At 40.7% G+C, this 22,911-nt stretch overlaps 1 protein-coding gene across 1 annotated transcript in view; it reads right to left on the bottom strand.

Annotated features, from left to right (window-relative positions):
* Positions 1–8,674: 8,674 nt before the first annotated feature.
* LOC127526026 (uncharacterized) overlaps positions 8,675–22,911 on the bottom strand; it is a 94,748-nt gene continuing 80,511 nt past the window's right edge. The window contains exon 9 of the mRNA XM_051919919.1: positions 8,675–9,661. Within this exon, the coding sequence (XP_051775879.1) occupies positions 9,551–9,661 (111 nt within the window). The 3' untranslated portion in view covers positions 8,675–9,550. The remainder of the gene's footprint in view (positions 9,662–22,911) is intronic.

Genomic DNA, 22,911 nt, shown 5'->3' with positions numbered 1-22,911 from the left:
GCCACAATAACATTTTCCATTTCACCCAATGAAGTAGTAATTAGAAAGGATTCCAATCCCATCACTTTTATTAAAAAAAAAACCAAAACATTTTGTTGTGTTGCAGATTTAAACCATTTAAATTAGCTTTTCCTGCTATCAAGCAACACTCAATCCCCCCAGAATGAACCAATGGTATACTTCATGTTTTTTGCTTAGTCAAGTATTCAGAGCCTTTACTAACTATTCCACTTAAGCACCTTTGGCAGCGATTTCAGCCTGGAGCGTTCTTGGGTCTGATGCAACAAGCTTCACACTCACCTGGGTTTGGAGACCGTCAGTGGACTGCTGTTTTCAGGTCTCTTCAGAGAGGGGTTCAGGTTTGGTCTCTGGCTACGCAACTCAAGAGCATCCATGGGGTTGTCACTAAGCTGCTCCTGTGTTGTCTTTGCTTTGTGCTTATGGTCATTGTCCTGTTGCAAAGTGAACTCAGTTTTCCCAGACTACATGTAAACAAGGAAAACAGAGATTTTAAAGATCGTCACCCTGGCAGGAGTTTTTCAAAAACTCTGTTTTCAGGGACCTAAAATGCAGTTTGCATGTGGACGAAAGGCTAAAAAGCTATGTTTTTTTTGTACGTATGGACAGGGTCTAAGACGCATATTTCAAGCACTTGTCAAGTTTAGGAAATGCTTAAATTGGAAGGATAGCAAGTAGGCATTTTGTAACAGCTAGAATTCCACTCTGACCCATGGGTTGGTAACATTGCTCATGTCTCTTACCCTCAAATCCAGGGACAGTCAATTGGAGCACTGCTGACGTTATTTCTGCCTCCAAACATGGCTGGGAACTATAAAAGAACCTATCCATCCATCCATCCATCCATTTTCCAACCCGCTGAATCCGAACACAGGGTCACGGGGGTCTGCTGGAGCCAATCCCAGCCAACACAGGGCACAAGGCAGGAACCAATCCTGGGCAGGGTGCCAACCCACCACAGGACATACACAAACACACCCACACACCAAACACACACTAGGGCCAATTTAGAATCACCAATCCACCTAACCTGCATGTCTTTGGACTGTGGGAGGAAACTGGAGCACCCGGAGGAAACCCACGCAGACATGGGGAGAACATGCAAACTCCACACAGGGAGGACCTGGGAAGCGAACCCAGGTCCCCAGGTCTCCCAAGTGCGAGGCAGCAGCGCTACCCACTGCTAAAAGAACCTATAAAGCAGGAATACCTCAGTCTGAATAAGACTGGCATCTGAATAAGATATCTTGACCCCTGCCTTTCATTTCTGTTGTTTCTTACAACATTACAGACAAAAAAGTGTCTTTTTTTCCCCCGTGAAGGAAAAATAAAAATGATCAGAAGCTCAAGAAAAATCTAAGTATTACAGGTCAAATTCCGTTATAACGAAAATTTCATTGTAATGAGATTCTGTATTTGTTACTATAGTGCTTTCTTTAACTTGCGCCCAGGCGTTTGCAATCATTTCAATAGCTTCTTTTGTGTTCATTTTAATCTCCTCCTGCCTACAAGTTAGGCTGACGAGAATTTTTCTCAGCATTTCCTTGCGATAATACACTTTCCTGAAACGCGATTGCAGCGTCTGTGGAAGATTGTTTGTCCATTTGCCGGGGTAGGGCAAAAACAGGCTCATAGTGCTGCAGTGAAGTGACACAGAAGCAAATCATAAAAGATCGGGGTCGCGCTATAAGTCCCTGTCTTGCACCCCAAAACATGAGGCTGAGTCTCAGTACTTTAGGAAAAGCAACTTTATTCAGCTTGAAACCGGAACGGCACGCTTATTTATTGTAGCGGGTTCTGCCACTCCGCTATACACAGACACAGCAGTCAGGCTGCATCACCCATCGATATCTTTTCTGTTTGCTTTGGCGGAGAAATGCAGAATATCTTTGAGATAGCTGTTGCCCTGGCACCAGATAAACAGTCTTCCACAGACTCCGTGATCGCACTACGCGACACTCTTTGGCGTGTCATCCAGTTAGCGGAGGTTCTAAGGGAGTTTACAAACCTCACATTTACCTTGAATGAGTGCTGCATTAATAGGAATGTTTCTTGAACGAGCATCTCTGAACCACATAATAAAAACTGCTTTTTGATGTCTTCAAATACAGCAGTTCACATACGTTTGCAACCTGAGATTTTTTTTTCTTTTTTTGCTCGGTCTTTCAAGAAAGTTGACCGCGTCGATGGCGAAATTCCGAATTCACTGGCAACGTCTTTTTTTGCCGCAATCGATTCGCAATCGTTTTTTCGTGTCTGCCGTTTCTCTAGGAGGGTGACAATGACTTAAATTCCAATGGATGTTTTTTTAAATGTTGACGAGCGATAAGCAAAAGGTATCACTGAAAACCGCAGGAAACAAAAAGGGCAAAAAAAAAAAAAACATAGTACGAGGAAAGTTCGAAGAAAGAAAAAAAAATGACAGTGTTTCTGTTTGAGGATTGTTGTGCACAACTGAGCTGCGGCCACAGAACTAGCTGCTCTGTGGATGATTCATTCAGGCATTTCAAGGTCTTTTGGGCACTTCATTATAATGAAAGTATCTGCTGAATGTACTTCGTAATAATGAGATTTCTATATACTTGCATCATATGGGGAAACAGTTGGGATCATAAAAATACTTTGTTGTAAGGAAAATTTCGTTATAAAGATATTCGTTATAATGGAATTTGACCTGTATAACAAACCTCAGTACCACCCAAACACAAACAGGAGCTTCTGGCTTGGGTCACAGTTGAGCTGCTGCTGTCTGACAACAGGCCTGTAGGTGGCAGTAAGATGTAGTCAGACCTGCCCGGTTGTGCCACAAGTTGATTTTTAATTTTTTAAATGCATTAACACTTGGACAGAGCAGGTCCAGTTTGTTGTGTCCACAAATGGAGCATGCGGATAGAAGTTTGTTCCTCCCAAAGATCCCGTGGTTGAAGTCACCAGCATTCTGAGGTCAGAATGATCCATTGTTGGAGAATTAGTAACAGGGTGGATCATTTCTGTTGCCAAGTTAATAAATATTAATCAGGATGATGCAGCTCTTCTCCCTAGGCAGTAACGTAGACTTTTTAAATGCCTGGATTACACATTTTAGTCCTAATGGTAATCTTTTCCTTTTTTAATCATTGCTCATTCACATACAAGTCCAACACCCCCTCCTGCTTTTTCCGCTCTTTCTAACATATCACATGAAATACATCCAGTATTAAAGTATATGCCAGTTGTCTGAAGTACACAAATTGTCATATCTGAACACACTGTGAACTTACCATGAAACCTAACAATTCATCCAACTTATTTGAAAGTGACTGAACATTCCTTGTTTTATGGAGACATGCCAGGTCTTAAACCTTTCCACTTTACTTTTATCCTCTCTCCGGCTCTTTGCCCTCCTCTAATAAAGTGTAGCAGAGCTCCTTACATACTAGTGGTTGGAGTGCAACCAGGCAAGTAAGGAAATATTTAATCTATCCCACTTTACGTTCCTCCGAGTCTCTTCCATTGTCACATATCGTGGACATAAGGTAGCCTTCAATTTTTCTTCTCACACCCTGTAAAATTTCTCAAACTCACAGCTTGTCCGAAACGCAGTTGAGACGAGTTGACGCTCTGCTTTGTGTTGACAGCAGCATATCATAAATTCAAAATCGACTTTTAAATTTAAAGTGGTAAGCCAGATGCCAGATCACATCTAATCTTAACATTAGCAATAATAAATAATTTAGATTATAAAAAGTTGTATTAATATATGAGATAAAGTAAAAAGTCTAAACAAAGATGACCTCAGTACATGTGGAACTTTCTCCTCTGTACATTTTGATCTGGCCGATTGACCAACTTGAAAATCCAGCTTCATAAAATTACCAGGAAACGACCCAGGCAATAAAACTTTACATCCCACCAAGGCATTTCATGACCAGAGTCCTTTTGTCCAGGTCTTGGTGTACTAGTATAAAGAAATCTCATTATTTTGCATTTTGATAGTGATGTTGAAGAACCCTTTCTTGCATACCACTCTACAAATCTTGCTCTACAAAATTGCACAGCTGAATAGAAAAAAAGATGACTGGGATGGCCAGGTTACGTGATTTACAACACATTAGGCAATGCTGTCATAAAATGATTCCACTACTATCAGGAAAGAAAGGTTTCACCATTGGATGATCATGACCATAAGGAACTGCTTAGTATTTATTAGGATCAGTGGCCCTAAATCATGCAAAGAAGCATTTGGGCCTGTAAATGTCTCTTTTCCTGCATTTCATACGTACACTTCAGCTTGTTGTGCAAAACAGTGGGGTTTCATTTCAAATACAGTTTTTCTTATTGTGAGATATGAAACTCACCAAAACAAGCTTCAGGATTTTTAAAGCTGTTAGGGAGTGATATTCATTAGTATCCACGCCTAAGAGTTATTCCAGGATTCTATGGCAGAAACTGATTTCCTTCCTCACCCACCCTCGAATTCTGCCACCGCTTCCATGGTTGCTTGTATGCAGCTCCACGTGTTCTTAACCATCTTGTCGACTGCATGTGCTCTGCTTCCTCCCACTCATTGAGGGTCAGAGGTAACACCATCTGTACTCACTTTCTCCAGCCCCAAAAGCAAACTCAAGCTATGATCGTCATGGAGAGACTGCAGCATTCATTCTTACCGGCTACGTACCCAGATGAGTATTTGCACATATCTGCTATGAATAAACTCCTTTTCAACACTGCCTTAGAAAAAAATTTGCCATGCTTCTACATATGGATAAAAGGTTCCAGAGGTGTTGAAAATGTGACAAAAAACACACATTTTGGCGGTTGTGAAACAATTTAAGTCCAAGTTTCACAGCAGATTGTTTTTCCACTAAGCACTTTGCATTTTCAAGAGAAAACGATCCTTCTCTGTGAAGTTTTCAGCAGGTTATTCTTTGTTGAAATAAACAGCTCTTCTTAAACTGACATTTGGAGTCAATGTTACTGTGACAGTCTAGGATCGCTTCAGCCCCCTTACTTCTTGAACGCGGGTCCGTCGATTGTTCTGAACTAAGATGAGCCAGTGCAAATGAGGACACCTAATAGCAAGAGTAGGTATAAAAGTGCAAAAATGCTTTTATTAAAACAGTATTCTAAATGAAAATGCAGTGCTTCTTTCCTTATGAATAAATAATCCACAAAAACAAGCATTCATGCAGATGTTAAAAGTCACAATAAAAACAAAGAAATCCTAGGCAGAATCTACTAATCCATTAAAAACAACTGCAAGGCCTAAATGCTTCCCTGTAAAACAAACATCTTCACTTTACCTTTATGGTCTCCTCAACATGAGGTCACTTCGATCAACTGGTGCAGTCATCCTTCAATTCAGGCTCGGGTCCCCCTTCGATGTCAACGAGGAACAGCGCTAAGCCTTACTTCTCGCTCCCACAAGCCGAAGCCACTTGGAGTGCACCAAGGAGACCCCTGAAGTGTTGGCCACATACTCCTCTGTGGGGCACACTTCCTCAACCACCTCCCTTCTTTCCACTATTGCACTGGTTCTCTTCCATCCCTGCCATTTTCCTTTACCTTTCACTTTTGTTTTCTGTTTAACCTTCGATTGCTCTCTACTCCATGTCTATCTGCTGCTCAGGCTGCTCTTTTCCTTCAATGACAGACTCTGGAGCACTAATGAGGAAACTGGCTGCCACACACGTTTGTATGTAAATGGGGGGCTCGATGACCTCCCCATTAACGCTCATGAGGTGCACCAATGCCCATCTGGAGTCTGAGCACTCTGTATACATTTATTTCAAAATGCACATGTCACAGATTGCATCACTCACTATATCAAAGTGGAACAAATTGTGATGGAGAATAGAAGAGTGACAGACAGTGTGAGAGATAGCAGATACTATAGAGTTATGGGACAGCCGAGTCAATTCCTCATGAACTGTTAAACATGAGCAAGGTGGTCTTGTAAATGCTGTTTGCTCAGAATGTTGACTCCTGAAATGCAGCATCATGGTATCATGTCTTCTACTGAGAATCACAGTCTAATAAATTCAAATTAAGTTTGAATAAAAAGTATTTCATAGTTGGGAGTAAAATGTGGGATACATCAGGTACAGAAGCAACTATAGAAACAATAGAAGCATGACGATTCTCTAGCATTAGTGAATTTAAAAAGGTCCAAACTAGTATTGACAAGGTTAAAAGGAACATTTTCATTGGCACACCACCACTCTATTCTCCACACCTGGCCCTGTGCGACTTGGTTGATCCTCAGTCTCAAGGGCTAACCTCACGTGACACAGTATACAAGGATGACAACGTTAGCTACACAAGACCAACCCATTTTATTGGAGTGGCTTTGTGAAAGACATAACAAGCAGATTTGGTGTGCAACAGGGTTGAGTGTTCTGAAAAACAGAACTTGTTTTGTTTTATTACAGCAGTATTTCACTTGATGAGTTCCAGAGATATCATGCAGAGTTGATAAAGGGGGTATTTCTGCCATTTATTCTACAACTAGCAAAATTTCCACGCTTCACAGCTAAGATGTAGTGTGTTAAAGAAGTTATGAAAAAGAAAAGGAAACATTTTAAAAATAACGTAACGTGATTGTCAATGTAATTGTCATAGGCTTATTTTAGTATTGAGAGTGAATTTGATGATTGTAAAGAGAAAGTATGAAGGAAGGCGAGAAGCGGTGGAGCAGGGAATGAAAAGCAGAGGTCAGTACTAGGAAGACGTATGTGAGCAAGTAAGTAAGTCCAACAATGACAGCCTTGAAGCGGTGGAGTTAAAGAAAAAGGCAACAGTCACAAGGAGGGAGACATGAGGAAGTAAGAAAACCCAACAATGTCAGCCTTGAAGCGGTAGAGTAAACGAAAAGTCAGGAGTCACCAGCAGGAAGACGTGAAGCAAGGCCAACAATAACAGGCTTGAAGCAGTGGAGTAAAGAAGAAGGGAGCAGTGAGTACGACAGACAGCTGAGGAAAGTAAGGAAACGAGTGAGGAGGCACATGAGCGCGGGATGTCGTTAATGTATATAAGCAGGGAGCCAACCACGTGGTAGGTGTGCAAACTGCAGCTGTGCGGAAAAAGGAAGGGGGACCGGGGGCGGCCCTCGTGCGTCTCTGCCGTGAAATAAATCGTATGTTAACGGAAATAAGGAATGAAACCGCCAAAAGGTGAGGTCAGTTCCGAAAGTTCCTTACGGCATAATGGGGAGAACAGCCAAAAAGAAGACGTTATTTTCGAAGGTTCGTTACGGGGCACGGTGCAAAATGAAACATACTTAACGTTTGTAACTACAGTGTAAAGGATGAGCATGGGAAATTTGGACTTCTGTCGTATACTGGAAGTCAGAGAAATAGTGAGGAGGGGTTTCCCCTATCTATACATACAGTTTAGAGGGTACACCCGTTTTCCCCCCTTAGGTGTTGCAATTGGACATGAAACATACTTAACTTTTGTAAGTACACTGCAAGGAATGAGCATGCGAAATTTCTGCTTCCCACCTATATGGAAAGTTGGAGAATTAGTGATGAGTCAGTGAGGGCTTTGCCTTTTATATGTATAGATTATGCAAGTTCCTGCAGAGATTTTTTTTCCTCTAAGCCACCAAGGCAGATTTTCAAGGGATAATGATAATCACATTTTTTGACACTGAAGGACTTAAGAGTTTGATCCCCATGTACAGATTGTTAAATCACTGACATTATATTAAAGTGCTGAGGTGTCTACGGCAGGTGTGTCAAACTCTTTTCCTAATCAGTTTCACTGCTAATTAACTCCTTTTCTCTTAATTATAATAGCCCTTGTTTTTAACATTCAGTCCTCTAAATCGATTCTTTTCTTTATTAAATGACTGCCAAACAGAAATGACACGTGAAACAAGCTGACAAATGACCAGCTAAATGGGAGTGTCAAATGCCAACCAATTTCACTCCAACCAGTTTCTTAATGAGAAGCCGATTCTTGCTGTTAATTAAACTCGTTATTTAATTCTGTGGCCTGTTGCTGCTCTCATTCTGCCATGGCAGACATTTCCAAAACTGCTGATTTTCAGGTCTTTCTAAGAACACCATCAAAATGTTTTGGTGACTTGAGACATCGACCTTCCTCAGACCGTCACTTTTCTTTATATTCAGATATTGTGTGATGGGCACAGGTGAGCTGGTCATGTGTGTGGCGTGTTTTGTGTCTCATTATTGTTTGGCTGAGTCAAGGTAATTAAAACTAAGGCAAAATAAGTTAATTAGTAGGAAAAACTGGTCACTAATTAAGAAGATGGTTACAATGAAAACCTCCAGCCACTGCGGCCCTCCAGGACCGGAGTTAGACACCCGTGGACTACAGGAAAACATCAGGAAAAAACATCTGGACTTGTGGTGTATGCATTGCCATTGAAAGTTTTTGACCAAAAACAATGCAGTTGTTGCTTCACACCCTCCACTTTCGCTCCCCACTGACATTTTGTTCCAGAAATTAAAACAGACTGAAAGAAGACTATTTGCTACCATGGATGAAATCCACAAGAGGCTCCAGAAATGAGTACAGGGAATATTTCCAGGAATTGTATTGCACCTCAATGAGTATATTTTGAATGTGACATAAAGGGCAATTACTGTTTGTTTTATATCAAGGTTTTTTTTATTTAAATATATAAATAATTCAGAAAATTTCTGCCCCCTCCATCTTTGTAATTTGAATAAAATAACATTTTTCCCAAAACAAGTGAATACGCCGGTAGCAAAAACTGATTTTGCACAAGCAGGAATTTCTATTTCAAAACAAGTTCATATTTTATTCAGACTTGTTTATCAAAATGCATGCAGCAACATTATATTACACCAAAAAGATTTCATAACCACACAGTTAACATTACACGACAGACTTACTTGATATGTCCATTGAAAGTGGAGGAATAATTATAAAAACTATTAAAATTTAGCAAGATTAAAAAAAAGCAGAGATGGCACAAGTAGTCAAGATGACCTTTTCTGCTCGCAGTTGAATCTTATGAAATCATTGATCTGCAGGCTCCACAACCCCACTTGACCTTCTTTTCAGGCTACGCTTGCCTGTATGTTAAGGGTGGAAGACTTAGGACTGCTTGAAGAGATGGAAAAGCACAAAACTGGATTTGTTCCTACTGAACTTAAGTGAATGTCAGATACAAACTTGCAAACATGCTTATGTTTAAAAGGCAGTGTCATTAATTAATGGCAAAGGTACAATAATTAACAATGATAGAAGCTAAGAAAGTAGACGACCAAATGTAGCAACGACTAACAATACAAAGCTCCCATGGACTGAGCAGTTACTATAAATATACATGCATGTTGGTGTCATGTGACTGTGTGATCATTAAAGGTTGCCAGGAAGCCCTAAATGAGCAATTGTGGACAAGAGAAAGTCACACAGAGTTCACAGTCGACTGCCCAGTCTAAGAGTTTTAATGCTCATCTTTTGTGCCCCTACAATTCGTTTAGTTCTACTCAAACATTTGCTGCATACCACAAAGGATCAGTAAGAGTCTGGGAATAAAATGAAGCTGTAACACTCTTCAGCACCAACTCCTTGTGTATTGTGTGGTCTTCAACTGTATTTTTTTCCTCCCCTGCTCTTCATTCTGAGCATTTTTGTTTGGAACGCTATTCTTTGACATCCATTTGTTCTGGAGGGTAAACAAAAAAAAAAAAACACACAAAAAGGTCACTGTTTTGAAAAGAGGAGAATGCAAGCTGCAGAATTGAACAAAACGTACATGTGATAAAACTAGGTCTTTCCTATTTACTTTTTTTTTTTTTTTTTTTTTTTTTTTTAAATAATCATGATATACAGTTAGGTCCATAAATATTTGGACAGAGACAACTTTTTTCTAATTTTGGTTCTGTACATTACCACAATGAATTTTAAATGAAACAACTCAGATGCAGTTGAAGTGCAGACTTTCAGCTTTAATTCAGTGGGGTGAACAAAACGATTGCATAAAAATGTGAGGCAACTAAAGCATTTTTTAACACAATCCCTTCATTTCAGGGGCTCAAAAGTAATTGGACAAATTGACTCATGGGCAGGTGTGGACAAGTCCGTCATTATGTCATTATCAATTAAGCAGATAAAAGGCCTGGAGTTGATTTGAGGTGTGGTGCTTGCATGTGGAAGATTTTGCTGTGAACAGACAACATGCGGTCAAAGGAGCTCTCCATGCAGGTGAAAGAAGCCATCCTTAAGCTGCGAAAACAGAAAAAACCCATCCGAGAAATTGCTACAATATTACGAGTGGCAAAATCTACAGTTTGGTACATCCCGAGAAAGAAAGCAAGCACTGGTGAACTCAGCAACGCAAAAAGACCTGAACGTCCACGGAAGACAACAGTGGTGGATGATCGCAGAATCATTTCCATGGTGAAGAGAAACCCCTTCACAACAGCCAACCAAGTGAACAACACTCTCCAGGGGGTAGGCGTATCGATATCCAAGTCTACCATAAAGAGAAGACTGCATGAAAGTAAATACAGAGGGTGCACTGCAAGGTGCAATCCACTCATAAGCCTCAAGAATAGAAAGGCTATATTGGACTTTGCTAAAGAACATCTAAAAAAAAGCCAGCACAGTTCTGGAAAAACATTCTTTGGACAGATGAAACCAAGATCAACCTCTACCAGAATGATGGCAAGTATGGAGAAGGCGTGGAACAGCTCATTATCCAAAGCATACCACATCATCTGTAAAACACGGTGGAGGCAGTGTGATGGCTTGGGTGTGCATGGCTGCCAGTGGCACTGGGACACTAGTGTTTATTGATGATGCGACACAGGACAGAAGCAGCCGAATGAATTCTGAGGTGTTCAGAGACATACTGTCTGCTCAAATCCAGCTAAATGCAATCAAATTGATTGGGCGGCGTTTCATGATACAGATGGACAATGACCCAAAACATACAGCCAAAGCAACACAGGAGCTTATTAAAGCAAAGAAGTGGAAAATTCTTGAATGGCCAAGTCAGTCACCTGATCTTAACCCAATTGAACAGGCATTTCACTTGTTGAAGACTAAACTTCGAACAGAAAGGCCCACAAACAAACAGCAACTGAAAACCGCTCCAGTAAAGGCCTGGCAGAGCATTAAAAAGGTGGAAACCCAGCATCTGGTGATGTCCATGAGTTCAAGACTTCAGGCTGTCATTGCCAGCAAAGGGTTTCCAACCAAGTATTAGAGATGAACATTTTATTTCCAGTTATTTAATTTTCCCAATTACTTTTGAGCCCCTGAAATGAAGGGATTGTGTTAAAAAAACGCTTTAGTTGCCTCACATTTTTATGCAATCGTTTTGTTCACCCCACTGAATTAAAGCTGAAAGTCTGCACTTTAACTGCATCCAAGTTGTTTCATTTAAAATTCATTGTGGTAATGTACAGAACCAAAATTAAAAAAAAAAACTTGTCTCTGTCCAAATATTTATGGACCTAACTGTATTTATACCTAGAAGATAGGTTAATTTGATATGATCAATACTAAAACTAAATGGCATTGCATTTTATTGCAAAAAAATGTAAAAAGCGTTGCTTTTTTTGGGCATGAAAAATTACATTTTTTATTAAATTTCAAAAGTATAATAATGATACAAATAATAAACAGCAATGATGAATAAAAATAATAATATGAAATAAACAATAACACCACAAATAATAATAACAGTAGTAATAATAATACTACAAATGATGCCAAAACAGTATATAATCTCACAATGAGTACTTTGTATGGTAAATTTTAAAGCTCGGTGAAAGACACAATCCAACGTCACAGAACAATAATCGTGTGTTTCTTTTTGGATTTTCTTTCCAGATTTGTCCTTTTTTGAACAGCACACCGCTCAGGTACGAGTTGTATTCTGTTTGTTTTCTGTTGGAGTTTATATAATCAATAAAATGTCTACCAATAAGATACTCTGGATTGATCTGTGATGTGCTGGGTCGACCACGTCTCTTTAGCGGTAGTGTGGATGGTGGATGTGCAGCAATGATTTGTTCTACAAACTGGCTTGTAAAGTTTGCATGATTTACAGTTTAACCAGCTTTTTGTTTGTATGACATGAATGCATTCCAAATGCACGGACACCAGATGATGGAAATCTCTTTTTGTAGTATTTCTTTTTATGATCCACACGATCTACGCTGCCCATCATACTATTACAGTCAACCACAGCACAAGGCTTTGTAACCTGCTTGTTGCCTTTTGCCTGAACAGAGACTGTACCTGCATTATGAACAGTGCTAAGAAGACAGTCTTTCTTGTCCTTCCATTTCAGGACAAGCACATTTCCCTTTTGCCAAATTACTACTGCACCTTGCTGTAATTTAGCTGTGCAAAGGTTTTCAGGTGTGCCACAGCAGTTAGGACACACTGTTCCATATGCGTCAGTCTTTCCTTGCAGCAAGATGTCAAATAGCTCTGGTGAAGTATAAAATTATCCATGGTGACAGAGTACCCTAGATCCAGCAGAGTATCTATCAAAGTCAGCACTGACGATGCAGCAACGCTGTACTGATTTTATTTTGGATCAAACTTTGTCCCTTTCCCTGTGTACAGAACCAAATTCAAAACGTATTCCATTTTAGATTCACAAAGCTCCTAAAGCTTTATGCCAAATCTTGCTCTTTTTGACACGATGTACTGTATCCACAATAGTCTGTCCTTATAAGCCATGAAACTTTCACTGATGTCTGACATTGTGGTCCGAAATGTAAACACTCCGAAATTTTACTACAATCACCTGGTTTATCCCCCAGATTTTCTTAATTTTGGGTGCTGGATAGGTATTCTCATCAAAATCTTCATAATTAGTGAACATCTACACTCAGACAATTTCTCCAAAGAATTTCAACACTGACAGCACTTTTACAGCCATCTAACGCTAAGGAGGCTACAACAAATTTGTACAGTGCATAATACAATGAGTTTTATCACAAAGCAACTGTACATACTTCTGGGCCTTAAACCCCCAAAAAAACCCTGGGCCCTATCTATCATCCATGGTTTCTCTTAGTACTATGCTTAAGATAACGCAGCTGTAACCGTCTTTCTCTTCAGAGGACAGTATCAGCTAGAATTTCGGTATACTTTACTGGTGTTTCAACCTTGGAGAAAGGAACACCATCTGCAGGTCAACCTGACATAGACTGAGCTTCTTGTTATCTCAGCTCATCCTCCTATTTAGCACCCCATTTCTGTTCAGCTCAGCTCATAATTGTTAACATCCTCCTTGTCTATATGCAACTTTGGGGGTGGCGATCGATGACCAGCTGTTCTTCAAAGACCACATTGCTATGAGTCTCTTGGTCTTGCAGATTCACTCATCCACAAGATCAGACCATCATATCTGGTAGAGTATGAAGAACAACTTATGTCTGGACATTGGCAGCTATCTGCTGGCAGAACTACTGACATGTGTCACCAAGCCACTGAAGAGGATCCAAAATGCACATCTGGTGTTTAACCAGCTGAGGCAGGCACATGTCATCTCATTAGATCACTTCATTGGTTCCCTGTAGCGACATGCATTAAGTTCAAATCCTTGATGCTTGCCTATAGCATAGTCAAAGGTTCAGCACCTATACATATGGAGATACTTATGAGGTCTCACGCTCATTCTCAACCACTCAGGTCAGCTGCTGAATAGTGTCTGGTGCACTAAGCTCCATACCATACTCATTTCATATGTATAGTAACTCATACCTGATGAAATGAGGTACCTACCTTCATTCAAACTGACGATTCCCTTGATGCAAGTGTTAGACGACTGTTTGGTGAATTTCTGACCATTCTGACTCATTTTAGCTTTTAAGTTTTTATCACCTAGGAAGTGTAACTCATTTGTATTTTGTTCCGAGCTCTTCACTTGTGATAAACAATTTGTACCCTTCACCTGCCATACTTGTTCTCAAACAGTCCTCACGCCACATGGCCGTAAGTACCGTAACTGACGCTCCCTAGCAATGCAGGTAATGTGCCTCATTTGGGACTCCATGAGCAACTGCTCAATCGACACAAAGTCAAACCAGCGGTACCCAAGGATTCTCCGTAGAGACACAGTACTGAAGAAGTCCAGTCTTCATCTCAGGTCACTGGATAGCGTTCATGTCTTATAACCTAGCAACCTCATGACCCCCCATGCTCATCCAATCCATCTGATTTCATAGGAAGAGTCACCAGAGACATGAATGTCACTGCCGAGGTAAGTAAACCTCTCGACAAGGTCGACACTCTCTCTGCAGACAGACACACTGCTGATGGCTGTGCCTGAGAGGTTATTAAAGGCCTGAATCCTGGTTTTTATCAGGACAATCATAAGCCCAGGCACTCAGACTCCTCACTCAAGTCTTATCCATTACAGGAGATGGACATCTGAAGCGGAGCTCTGTTAGCAGCGGTGTTATTATTTCTTATTATCCCGAGGTATCCTGTATTTACCCCAACTGAGCAGTTCCTATTACAGTATATGCAAACATATATAAACATGAGCGGCAAGAAAGGGGCTCAGAAAGAAACAAAATATAAAGCTACATCCAAGCCCAGACAGTCATCAAGTCCAAGTCCAAGGTATGGCCTTTCAGAGACTGACCTGGAACAGGCAGGCAAAAGCACAGACTTCCCAGGACCCCGTTCCACTGCATCGTCTCCAGTTGAGAGCGAAAATGGGAGCGAATGTGCAAGTGATGTAGGTCACAATAGCTTGTTGATTCCAGAAGATCATTTGAAACTGGAAATGGCCCTGCAGTCCACGCTTCACCTACTTCTCGCGAGCTGGAAGCATTGGCTGTAATAGGGCTTGCCACTTCACCTGCGGAGCACGAAGGCCAAAACGTTCTGTATGAACTGAAGGTAATGATCACTACAATGGCCATGGCCACTGCTCATTACATAAATGAGCTCAATAAAGGTATAAATGGTATGCTCTCAAGACAAACAAGAAGCTGCGGCAGGATAATAAAGACTTGGAGAAACGTGTATATAATCGTTTTGAGGCAGCCTTTACAGGTATGCTGGAAAAAACTGAGGAACACTTTCAGGAAAGTGCGTCTAAGGTTGAGGAAAAACTGAGAGCACTTGGCGATCAGCTGGAAGACGTTAAGTAATCATTCATGGCTCGATCTGAAACAGCTGAACATCTGGCATCCACAACTGATGGAAAAGCAACAGCTGCGAATTCCGAATGCAAAAAACTCGGAGACAGACTTGCTGCTCTGGAAGATGGATGCAGAAGGAATAATATTAGAATCGAAGGTCTACCTGAGAATTGTGAAAGTCCAAACCCAGTGAAATTCGTAGCTGAACTATTCTCAAAAATAACTGGAGAGGACTTTAAATCAAACACTGAGATAGCAGCAGCTTATCACATACGGGGAACAAACACCTAGGACTTTTGTCATGCACTTTGAGAAATTACAATCTAAATTTAATGTAATGTCACTTCTCCGACAGAAACGGACTATATTTGAAAATAACCATATTTGTATCTTCCCTGATTTCTCACCATCAACAGCTGCTAAACGAGCCGCTTTTTACAACATTAAACAGCGCTTACGGAAAGCCAAGATCAGAAACAGCCTCTTGTATCCTGCCAAACTGAAAGTGGATATTCAAGACAAGCATTATATATCTTTACCACTATGGAGGAAGCAGAAAAAGAACTAAGAAACTGAGCCCGACACTCTTCTGAAATACCATCGTTAGTCGCACCCTGTCATGGCATGGCAAAAATCTTACCGCCTGTCTGATCTGCTTGCAATGACACTGGTACCATAATTATACATCCTTTTCTCCTCTCGGCCACTTTCTGTTTATGTTTTAATTACAATCATACGCATATATGTATGTATGTGTGAAATAAAATTAGTAACTTTAAATTTTTTTTATTTTTTTTTTTATAAAAGTAGACTGTTTAACATCATACCCTTGATTTATTGTGATTGTTATTATTGTATTAGGGCTTACTATTCTTATCCAGGGCCACTTTTAACACCATCTCCTGGGTTCACTATCTTACTATTTCAAGATTGTTAAAGACTATATTTATGCTTATAGTATTTGGACTGTATTGGCAATAGATATCTCAATTTTAATCCTCATACATGGCTGCTGGAGGGCTTGTTTTGTTTTGGACGTGCTTTGTCTCTAGGTATGTCAGAGGACTGGGACTTTGTGGAATGGGGCAAGCCTCAAGTGGGGAGGCAAAATGGGAGAGAGGGGGGAATGGGAGTTAGTTAGTTTAGTTAGTTTATTTATTTATTTATATAGCGCCCTTCACAAACAAAAGGTCACAGAGCGCTGAACAGCAAATACAGTATAAATACAACAGTTAAAAGCAAAACATTAACAAAACCATTAAAAACAATGAATAAACAAACTAGGACTATTCAGCACTGATTAAAAGCTTGTTTAAAAAGAAATGTTTTTCGTTGTTTTTTAAAAGAATTAAGAGACTCGACTCCACGCAAACCACCAGGCAGGCTATTCCATAGTCTTGGTGCCACAGACTGAAAGGCACGATCCCCACGGGTTTTTAGCTGAGTGCGTGGGACAACGAGAAGGCCCTGTTGCCCAGATCTTAAAGTCCAGCAAGCTGTATGGTGTTGGAGCAGGCAGGTTAGGTACTCAGGAGCTTGTCCATGCAAAGCTCTGAAAGTAAGTACCAAAATTTTAAAATGAATTCTATAAAACACTGGGAGCCAGTGCAATGTGTGCAAAATGGGGGAGATATGATCACTCCGGCTGGCACGAGTTCTGAGTCTGGCAGCTGCATTTTGAACTAACTGAAGGCGTGACAGAGGACTTGCTCAAACCTGTAAACAGAGCATAGATAGATAGATAGATAGATACTTTATTAATCCCAATGGGAAATTCACACTACATTACAGTATTTAATTTAATTTAATTACATTACTGCATTACAGTAATCAAGCCGTGAAGAAATAACAGAATGAACAAGCATCTCCAATTCTGATTTTGAAACAACATTTCTTAGTTTTGAGAGATTTCTTAAATGAAAGAAACACGAATGGCTGACTGACCTTACATATTCATCAAGTGTCAGGGACTGGTCAAAAATAACCCCAAGGTTACATAGACTTGACTTAATAACAGAAGAGACAGAAGATAATTTTAAATTGATCTCAGAATGAAGAACAGGAGGAGCAACAATTAGTACCTCAGTTTTTCTTGAATTCAACTGTAGATAATTACTACTAAGCCAGTCATTAACCTGAGACAGACAATCAACCAATGTGACCAAAGTATTAATTTGGTTACGCTTAAATGAAAAATAAAGCTGTATATCACCTGCATATAGATGATACGAGATGTCCTTAAAAGAGTTAAGAATCTGTGATAGGGGAAGAATATATAGAGAGAAAAGTATAGGTCCAAGAACCGAGCCCTGTGGCACTCCAGATGTCAAAGGAGCAGAATCGGATGAAAAGCCAGCCACACCTACTGAAAAACTCCTATTTGACAAATAATAGGAGAACCAGTCCAAAGCAGAGCCAGACACACCTAACAGCTCTAATCTATTAATTAAGATCCAATGGTCCACCGTATCAAAAGCTGCGGTAAGATCAAACAGCACAAGCATAGGGCACCTGCCTGCATCAGCAGCAATTAAAAGATCATTAAAAACTTTAAGAAGAGCTGTTTCTGCAGAATGTCGCCTCCGAAAACCAGATTGAAAAGAATCAAAGGACCGCTGCTTTTCTAAGAAGGCACAAAGTTGCTGTTCAACCATCTTTTCCAAAACTTTGGCAATAAAAGGTAGTTTTGAAATTGGCCTGTAATTACTCAAAATAGAGGGATCAGAATTAGATTTTTTCAACAATGGTTGAATTACAGCATGTTTAAAATACAATGGAACCACACCAGATCTCAAGCAGCAATTTATGATATTTAAAAGGCACGGACCTACACAACTCAAAGATTTTAACATTGATGATGTTGGCAACAGGTCAGTAGGACATGTTGAAGGTTTCATCTTCCTGAGCAAGTCAGAAAGATCCGAAAGTGAAACTTCTGAGAACACAAAAGACTCAGAACCAGAGTGAATGAGATCACTAGGTAAGACAGCTGGAACAATATTAGCCCGAACAACATTAACCTTGACAATAAAAAATCTAAGAAAATTATTACAATCACTATTAGAAAAAACCTGAGTAATAGATTGAGATGGAGAAATAATATTGCGAATAGTATCAAATAGCACTTTGGGATTACGCTTGTGAGTCTGAATAAGATTAGAAAAATAAAGCTGTTCTAGCATCCCTAACCAAAGAATTAAAGAGAAAGAGAGAAAGTTATTATAAGGATTAAAAGGATAGATTAGATATAAGTGGCAGTGTAACAATAGGCTTCATGGCAATAACTCCTGGGAAAACTGGAATTTAAGGTCAAAGCTGTCTCACTTTCAGTTAAGACTACAAAGTGACATCAAAAATTCAGAATCAATGTTTCCATGACGAGACAGTTAACTTTCTGAGATGGAATGTTAAAGGCCTGAATCACCGCAGAAGGTGGGAGTGTATCTGGATTACGATGAAGGTCAGCTCTCGTTTTACAATTTGGAATTAAGATGTCACCTCTACACTTTCATTGCAAACTTCACTAAGAAACTGTACCCATACTTGTGTCCTTTTATTGTGTATGATGATAAAAATTCTGCTCCTTTAATAATTAGCAATTGGGTGCTCAAGCAAATCCTAATAATGATGGAATTGCGTTGATTATTATTTCCTCTTATTTTGTCTCAGGAGGTCTGTTGTTACTTTGGACTGCCCAGACACATTTTTTAAAATCTGTCACCAAAGTAGCTGAGACAGATGATCTTTTCTTCTTCTTCTTCTTCTTTTCGGCTGCTCCTGTTAGGGGTCGTCACAGCAGATCATCTGTTTCCATCTCTTCCTGTCCTCGTCATCTTGTTCTGTCACACCTCTCACCTACATGTCCTCTCTCACTACATCCATAAATCTTCTCCTAGACCTTCCTCTTTTCCTCTTGCGTAGCAACTCTATCCTTAGCATCCTTCTCCCAATATACCCAGCATCTTCTAATCCTCTTAAATTATGCCATTATGGATTAGCACCTTCAAGTCTGAGGTCATGGTTCTCCGCTAGAAAAGGATGGATTGCCCTCTCCGGGTTGGCAGATGAGGTGACGACTCAAGTGAAGGAGGTTATGTATCTCAGGGTCTTGTTTATGAATGAGGGAAGAAGGGAGTGGGAGATCAACCGGCAGATCGGACCAGTATCCACAGTCTTGTGGACGTTGTACCGGTCAATCAAGGTGAAGACAGAGTTGAGTCAAAAGGCACAGCTCTAGATATACTGCTCAATCTACATTCCTACCCTAATGTATGGTCACAAGAATTGGGTAGCGATTTAAAGAACTAGATCAGGGACACAAGCGGCAGTAATGAGTTTCCTTCACAGGGTGTCTGGGCTCAGCCTTAGAGAGAGAGTGGGGAGTGTTGACATTTCGAAGAAGCTCAAAGTAGAGCTGCTTGTTCAGGCATCTAACTAGGATGCCTCCCTGGGGAAGTGTTTCAGGCATGTCCAAATGGTAGGAAACCTCTGGGCAGATGCAGGACACGCTGGAAAGATTACACTACCAGTCAAAAGTATTAGAACACCTCAATTTTTTCATTTTTTATGGAAATGTATGCAGTTTAAGGTCTTAATGTTTCATGAAATTAAGGCATAGAACAAATAAAAAAAGGTCAAGGAATCATGAAGTGTACACAATTGTATTCCAAATTCCAATCAAAGTAGCCACCTTTAACTGATATAACAGCCATATAACATGTTGTGTGGTACCGCTTTTGATTCAGAATGCCAGTCACTCTGTGCAAGTCACCAACTCTGCCTCCAGCAAAAGAACCCCAGACCATCATGCTCCCTCCTCCATGTTTGACAGCTGGTGCCACACACTGAGGAACTATCCTTTCATCAACTTGACGGTGTACAAACGCCCTGCATGACGAACCCAAGATTTCAAATTTGGATTCATTAGTCCATAAGACCTTCTTCCAGTCTGCAGTGGTCCACAGTTGGTATGAATTAAAGAAAAAGAAATTATTCTCTCATCTAACAGGTCTAAACGCTAAAATAATATTTTTACAGGAGACCCACTTAAGTAAGGATCAGTTCCAGATGCAAAAAGACTGGACTGGCCAAATATTCCATTCCATCTTTACAAAGAAAACTAGAGGTGTGGGAATTCTTATACATACAACAGTCTCATTTGTAGCATCAGATGTAGTATCTGATCCTGAAGGGAGATATGTGATTGTCATGGGTAATTTATTTAACTGTAAAGTGATTTTGATAAATGTTTATGTATAAATATGGATGATAGGGACTTCATCCAAAATGTATTTGCATCCATTCCCAATGTGAATACTCATAAAATTATAATGGATGGGGACTTTAATTGTGTTTTAAATCCTGACCTAGATAGGTCTCCTGTCACAGGGGTGAGGACATCTAACACTGCAAAGATAATTATACAGTTTGTAACTGATCACAACCTATCAGACCCCTGGAGATTTCTAAACCCAAACTCAAGAGCATATTCCTTCTACTCACCAGTGCATCATTGCTACTCAAGAATTGATTATTTCTTTGTAGATAACAATTTCTTGCCTACGATTAAATCTTGTAAGTACAACGCTATTGTTATTTCCGACCATGCCCTTCTGATCTTGGAGCTAAAATCATTATGCCCCACATACCCATCTCGCAGATGGAATCTTAACCCACTTTTTTTAGCAGACGAGAACTGTTCAGAATTAATATCAAAACAAAATCATTTTTTTAATACAAATACATTTTCAGAGGTCTCTGCAGGAACAGCGACCCTACAAAGACCTAAAGCAGAGGGTGGCAAGGCTCTACTTAGCTTTCAATTTTATTACTGGGCAGCAAATATACAAACTATAAAAACCTGTACACGGACACAAAAACGTAGATGAACATACACAGGCTTGGTCCGCAATAGAAATAAAATCCTGCAGTACTTCTTTATATTCCTTGCTTTGTGCCCCAACAAATGCAAGTTATCGCCAATATATTAACAACAGAATTGTGCTTCACTCACTCAGAATATGAGAACCAATGTAGGAAGTATTTTATGACAGAGAAGCTTTTATCGAACGCTTAAAAAAAATTAAAAAATAAATCGACAAAGGCTGCAAAGAAACTCTGCCAATATTCACGTTTGCACACCATGAGAACTCTCAGTACCAGGATCCAGTTGATGGTAGACTTCTTAGGTGTAAAACCAGACTGCTCCAGTTGCTGGTAGATGAGTAAGTGATCACGGATCCTATTGAGGATGACACTAGCAAGGACTTTACCTGGCACCGAGAGCAGCACTATCCCTCTTAAGTTGCCACAATCCAGGGGATCACTCTTCCCTTTCCAGATAGGGACAAGAAATCCCATTTTCCAGTCAGCTGGGATGATGGCAGTTTCCTAAAAGGAAGCCAAATTTGATTGCAATGCCAGGAGGACAGCCTTACCACCAGTCTGGAGAAGTTCACCTTGGATACCACAGATCCCCCGCAGCCTTCCCTACCCTCAGCTGGTTCACCACCTGTGCAATCTCAATGAGAATAGGTGGTTCACAGCTAATTGGAGAATCAGCCTCAAGGACCGTGGACCCAGAGATATCCAACGTCCTAGCCGGGGGATCAGCTTTAAACAGCTTCTCAAAGTAGCCAGACCAGCAGATCACAACTGCAGTGTCATCGGTAAGGACTGTTCCATCAGCTGGTCAGACTTCGACTCTCAGAGGAACAGATTCAATTGTGCGTAATGCTTCAATTCCTCTGTAAGCAGGACATGGGCCACTAGACCATAGATGGTGTGTCACTTGCTCACAGATTCCTCTAACAAATGCCTCTTTATCTGTCTTCAGAGCCCTCGCAGCCATCCTCCTCAGTTGCCATCAAGCCGTGCACTGTGACTCCTCTCGATGATATCCAGGGAGATCCTGACCTAAGCTGGATCTTCAGAGTAGCAACAAGTCTGTGGTCAGAATTCTCAAGCTGGGCACTTTTGTAGAGCCTGCAGTTTCGTAACAGCCTGCAGTGTCTGCCCACGAGGATGTGATTGATCATCTTCAACCCACCACCAGTATTGGAGTACCAACTCCAACGATGCAGCTCTGGGCGCTGGAACCAGGATTCAGAGATTCGCAGCACCTGACCTTTTGCAAAGTCAAGGAACATGCATGGGGACCGAGACAATCCTCATAGCCAGCTCTGTCAGTGCCAGTGGTCGCATTGAAGTCACCCATGACCAGAGCAGTGTCACCTCGCAGGCACCCATCAACCACCGAAGTTGCAAATAAAATGTCTACCTCACCGAGACATCACTCACTACGGTCAGAGCACACACTAAGACAACAAACAAGACACTCAGAAAGTGCCTTAATCTGACTCTCATAATCTGCTTGTTGAAAGGAGTGACATCGGACACCATCGAAAGGAGCTGATCTGCCACAGCAACAGCTACTCCCCAAGTATGACAGCCATCAGAGCAACCAGACCAATAAAAGGTGTAGACCCCTACACAAACCTGGCCAGTCCCAGGTCTGCCTCAGAAAGTGCTGCCACTGAAATGTGGAGATTATGTAGCTCCTTTCACAGCAGAGGATGATGATCATCATGCCAAAGAGAAGTCGTTCTACAAGCCTACTCGGATGGGCCGCCTCAAATTGGGACCCGAGTGATGCTTCAGCACCACAGCAGTTCTGACTCCAAACAAGCCTGATCCCATTGGCTCTTCAATGGTTTTGACTCTACCAGGGATGGTATGGGACTTAATCCTGTTCATAATGCGAGCAGCCTTCCTATGGGTGGCTACAGCAAGTTTT

This window comes from Erpetoichthys calabaricus, chromosome 16, assembly GCF_900747795.2.
Source record: "Erpetoichthys calabaricus chromosome 16, fErpCal1.3, whole genome shotgun sequence".
Lineage (NCBI taxonomy): Eukaryota > Metazoa > Chordata > Cladistia > Polypteriformes > Polypteridae > Erpetoichthys > Erpetoichthys calabaricus.
The sequence above is the reverse complement of the archived record's forward strand: the minus strand, read 5'-3'. Positions and strand labels throughout refer to the sequence as shown.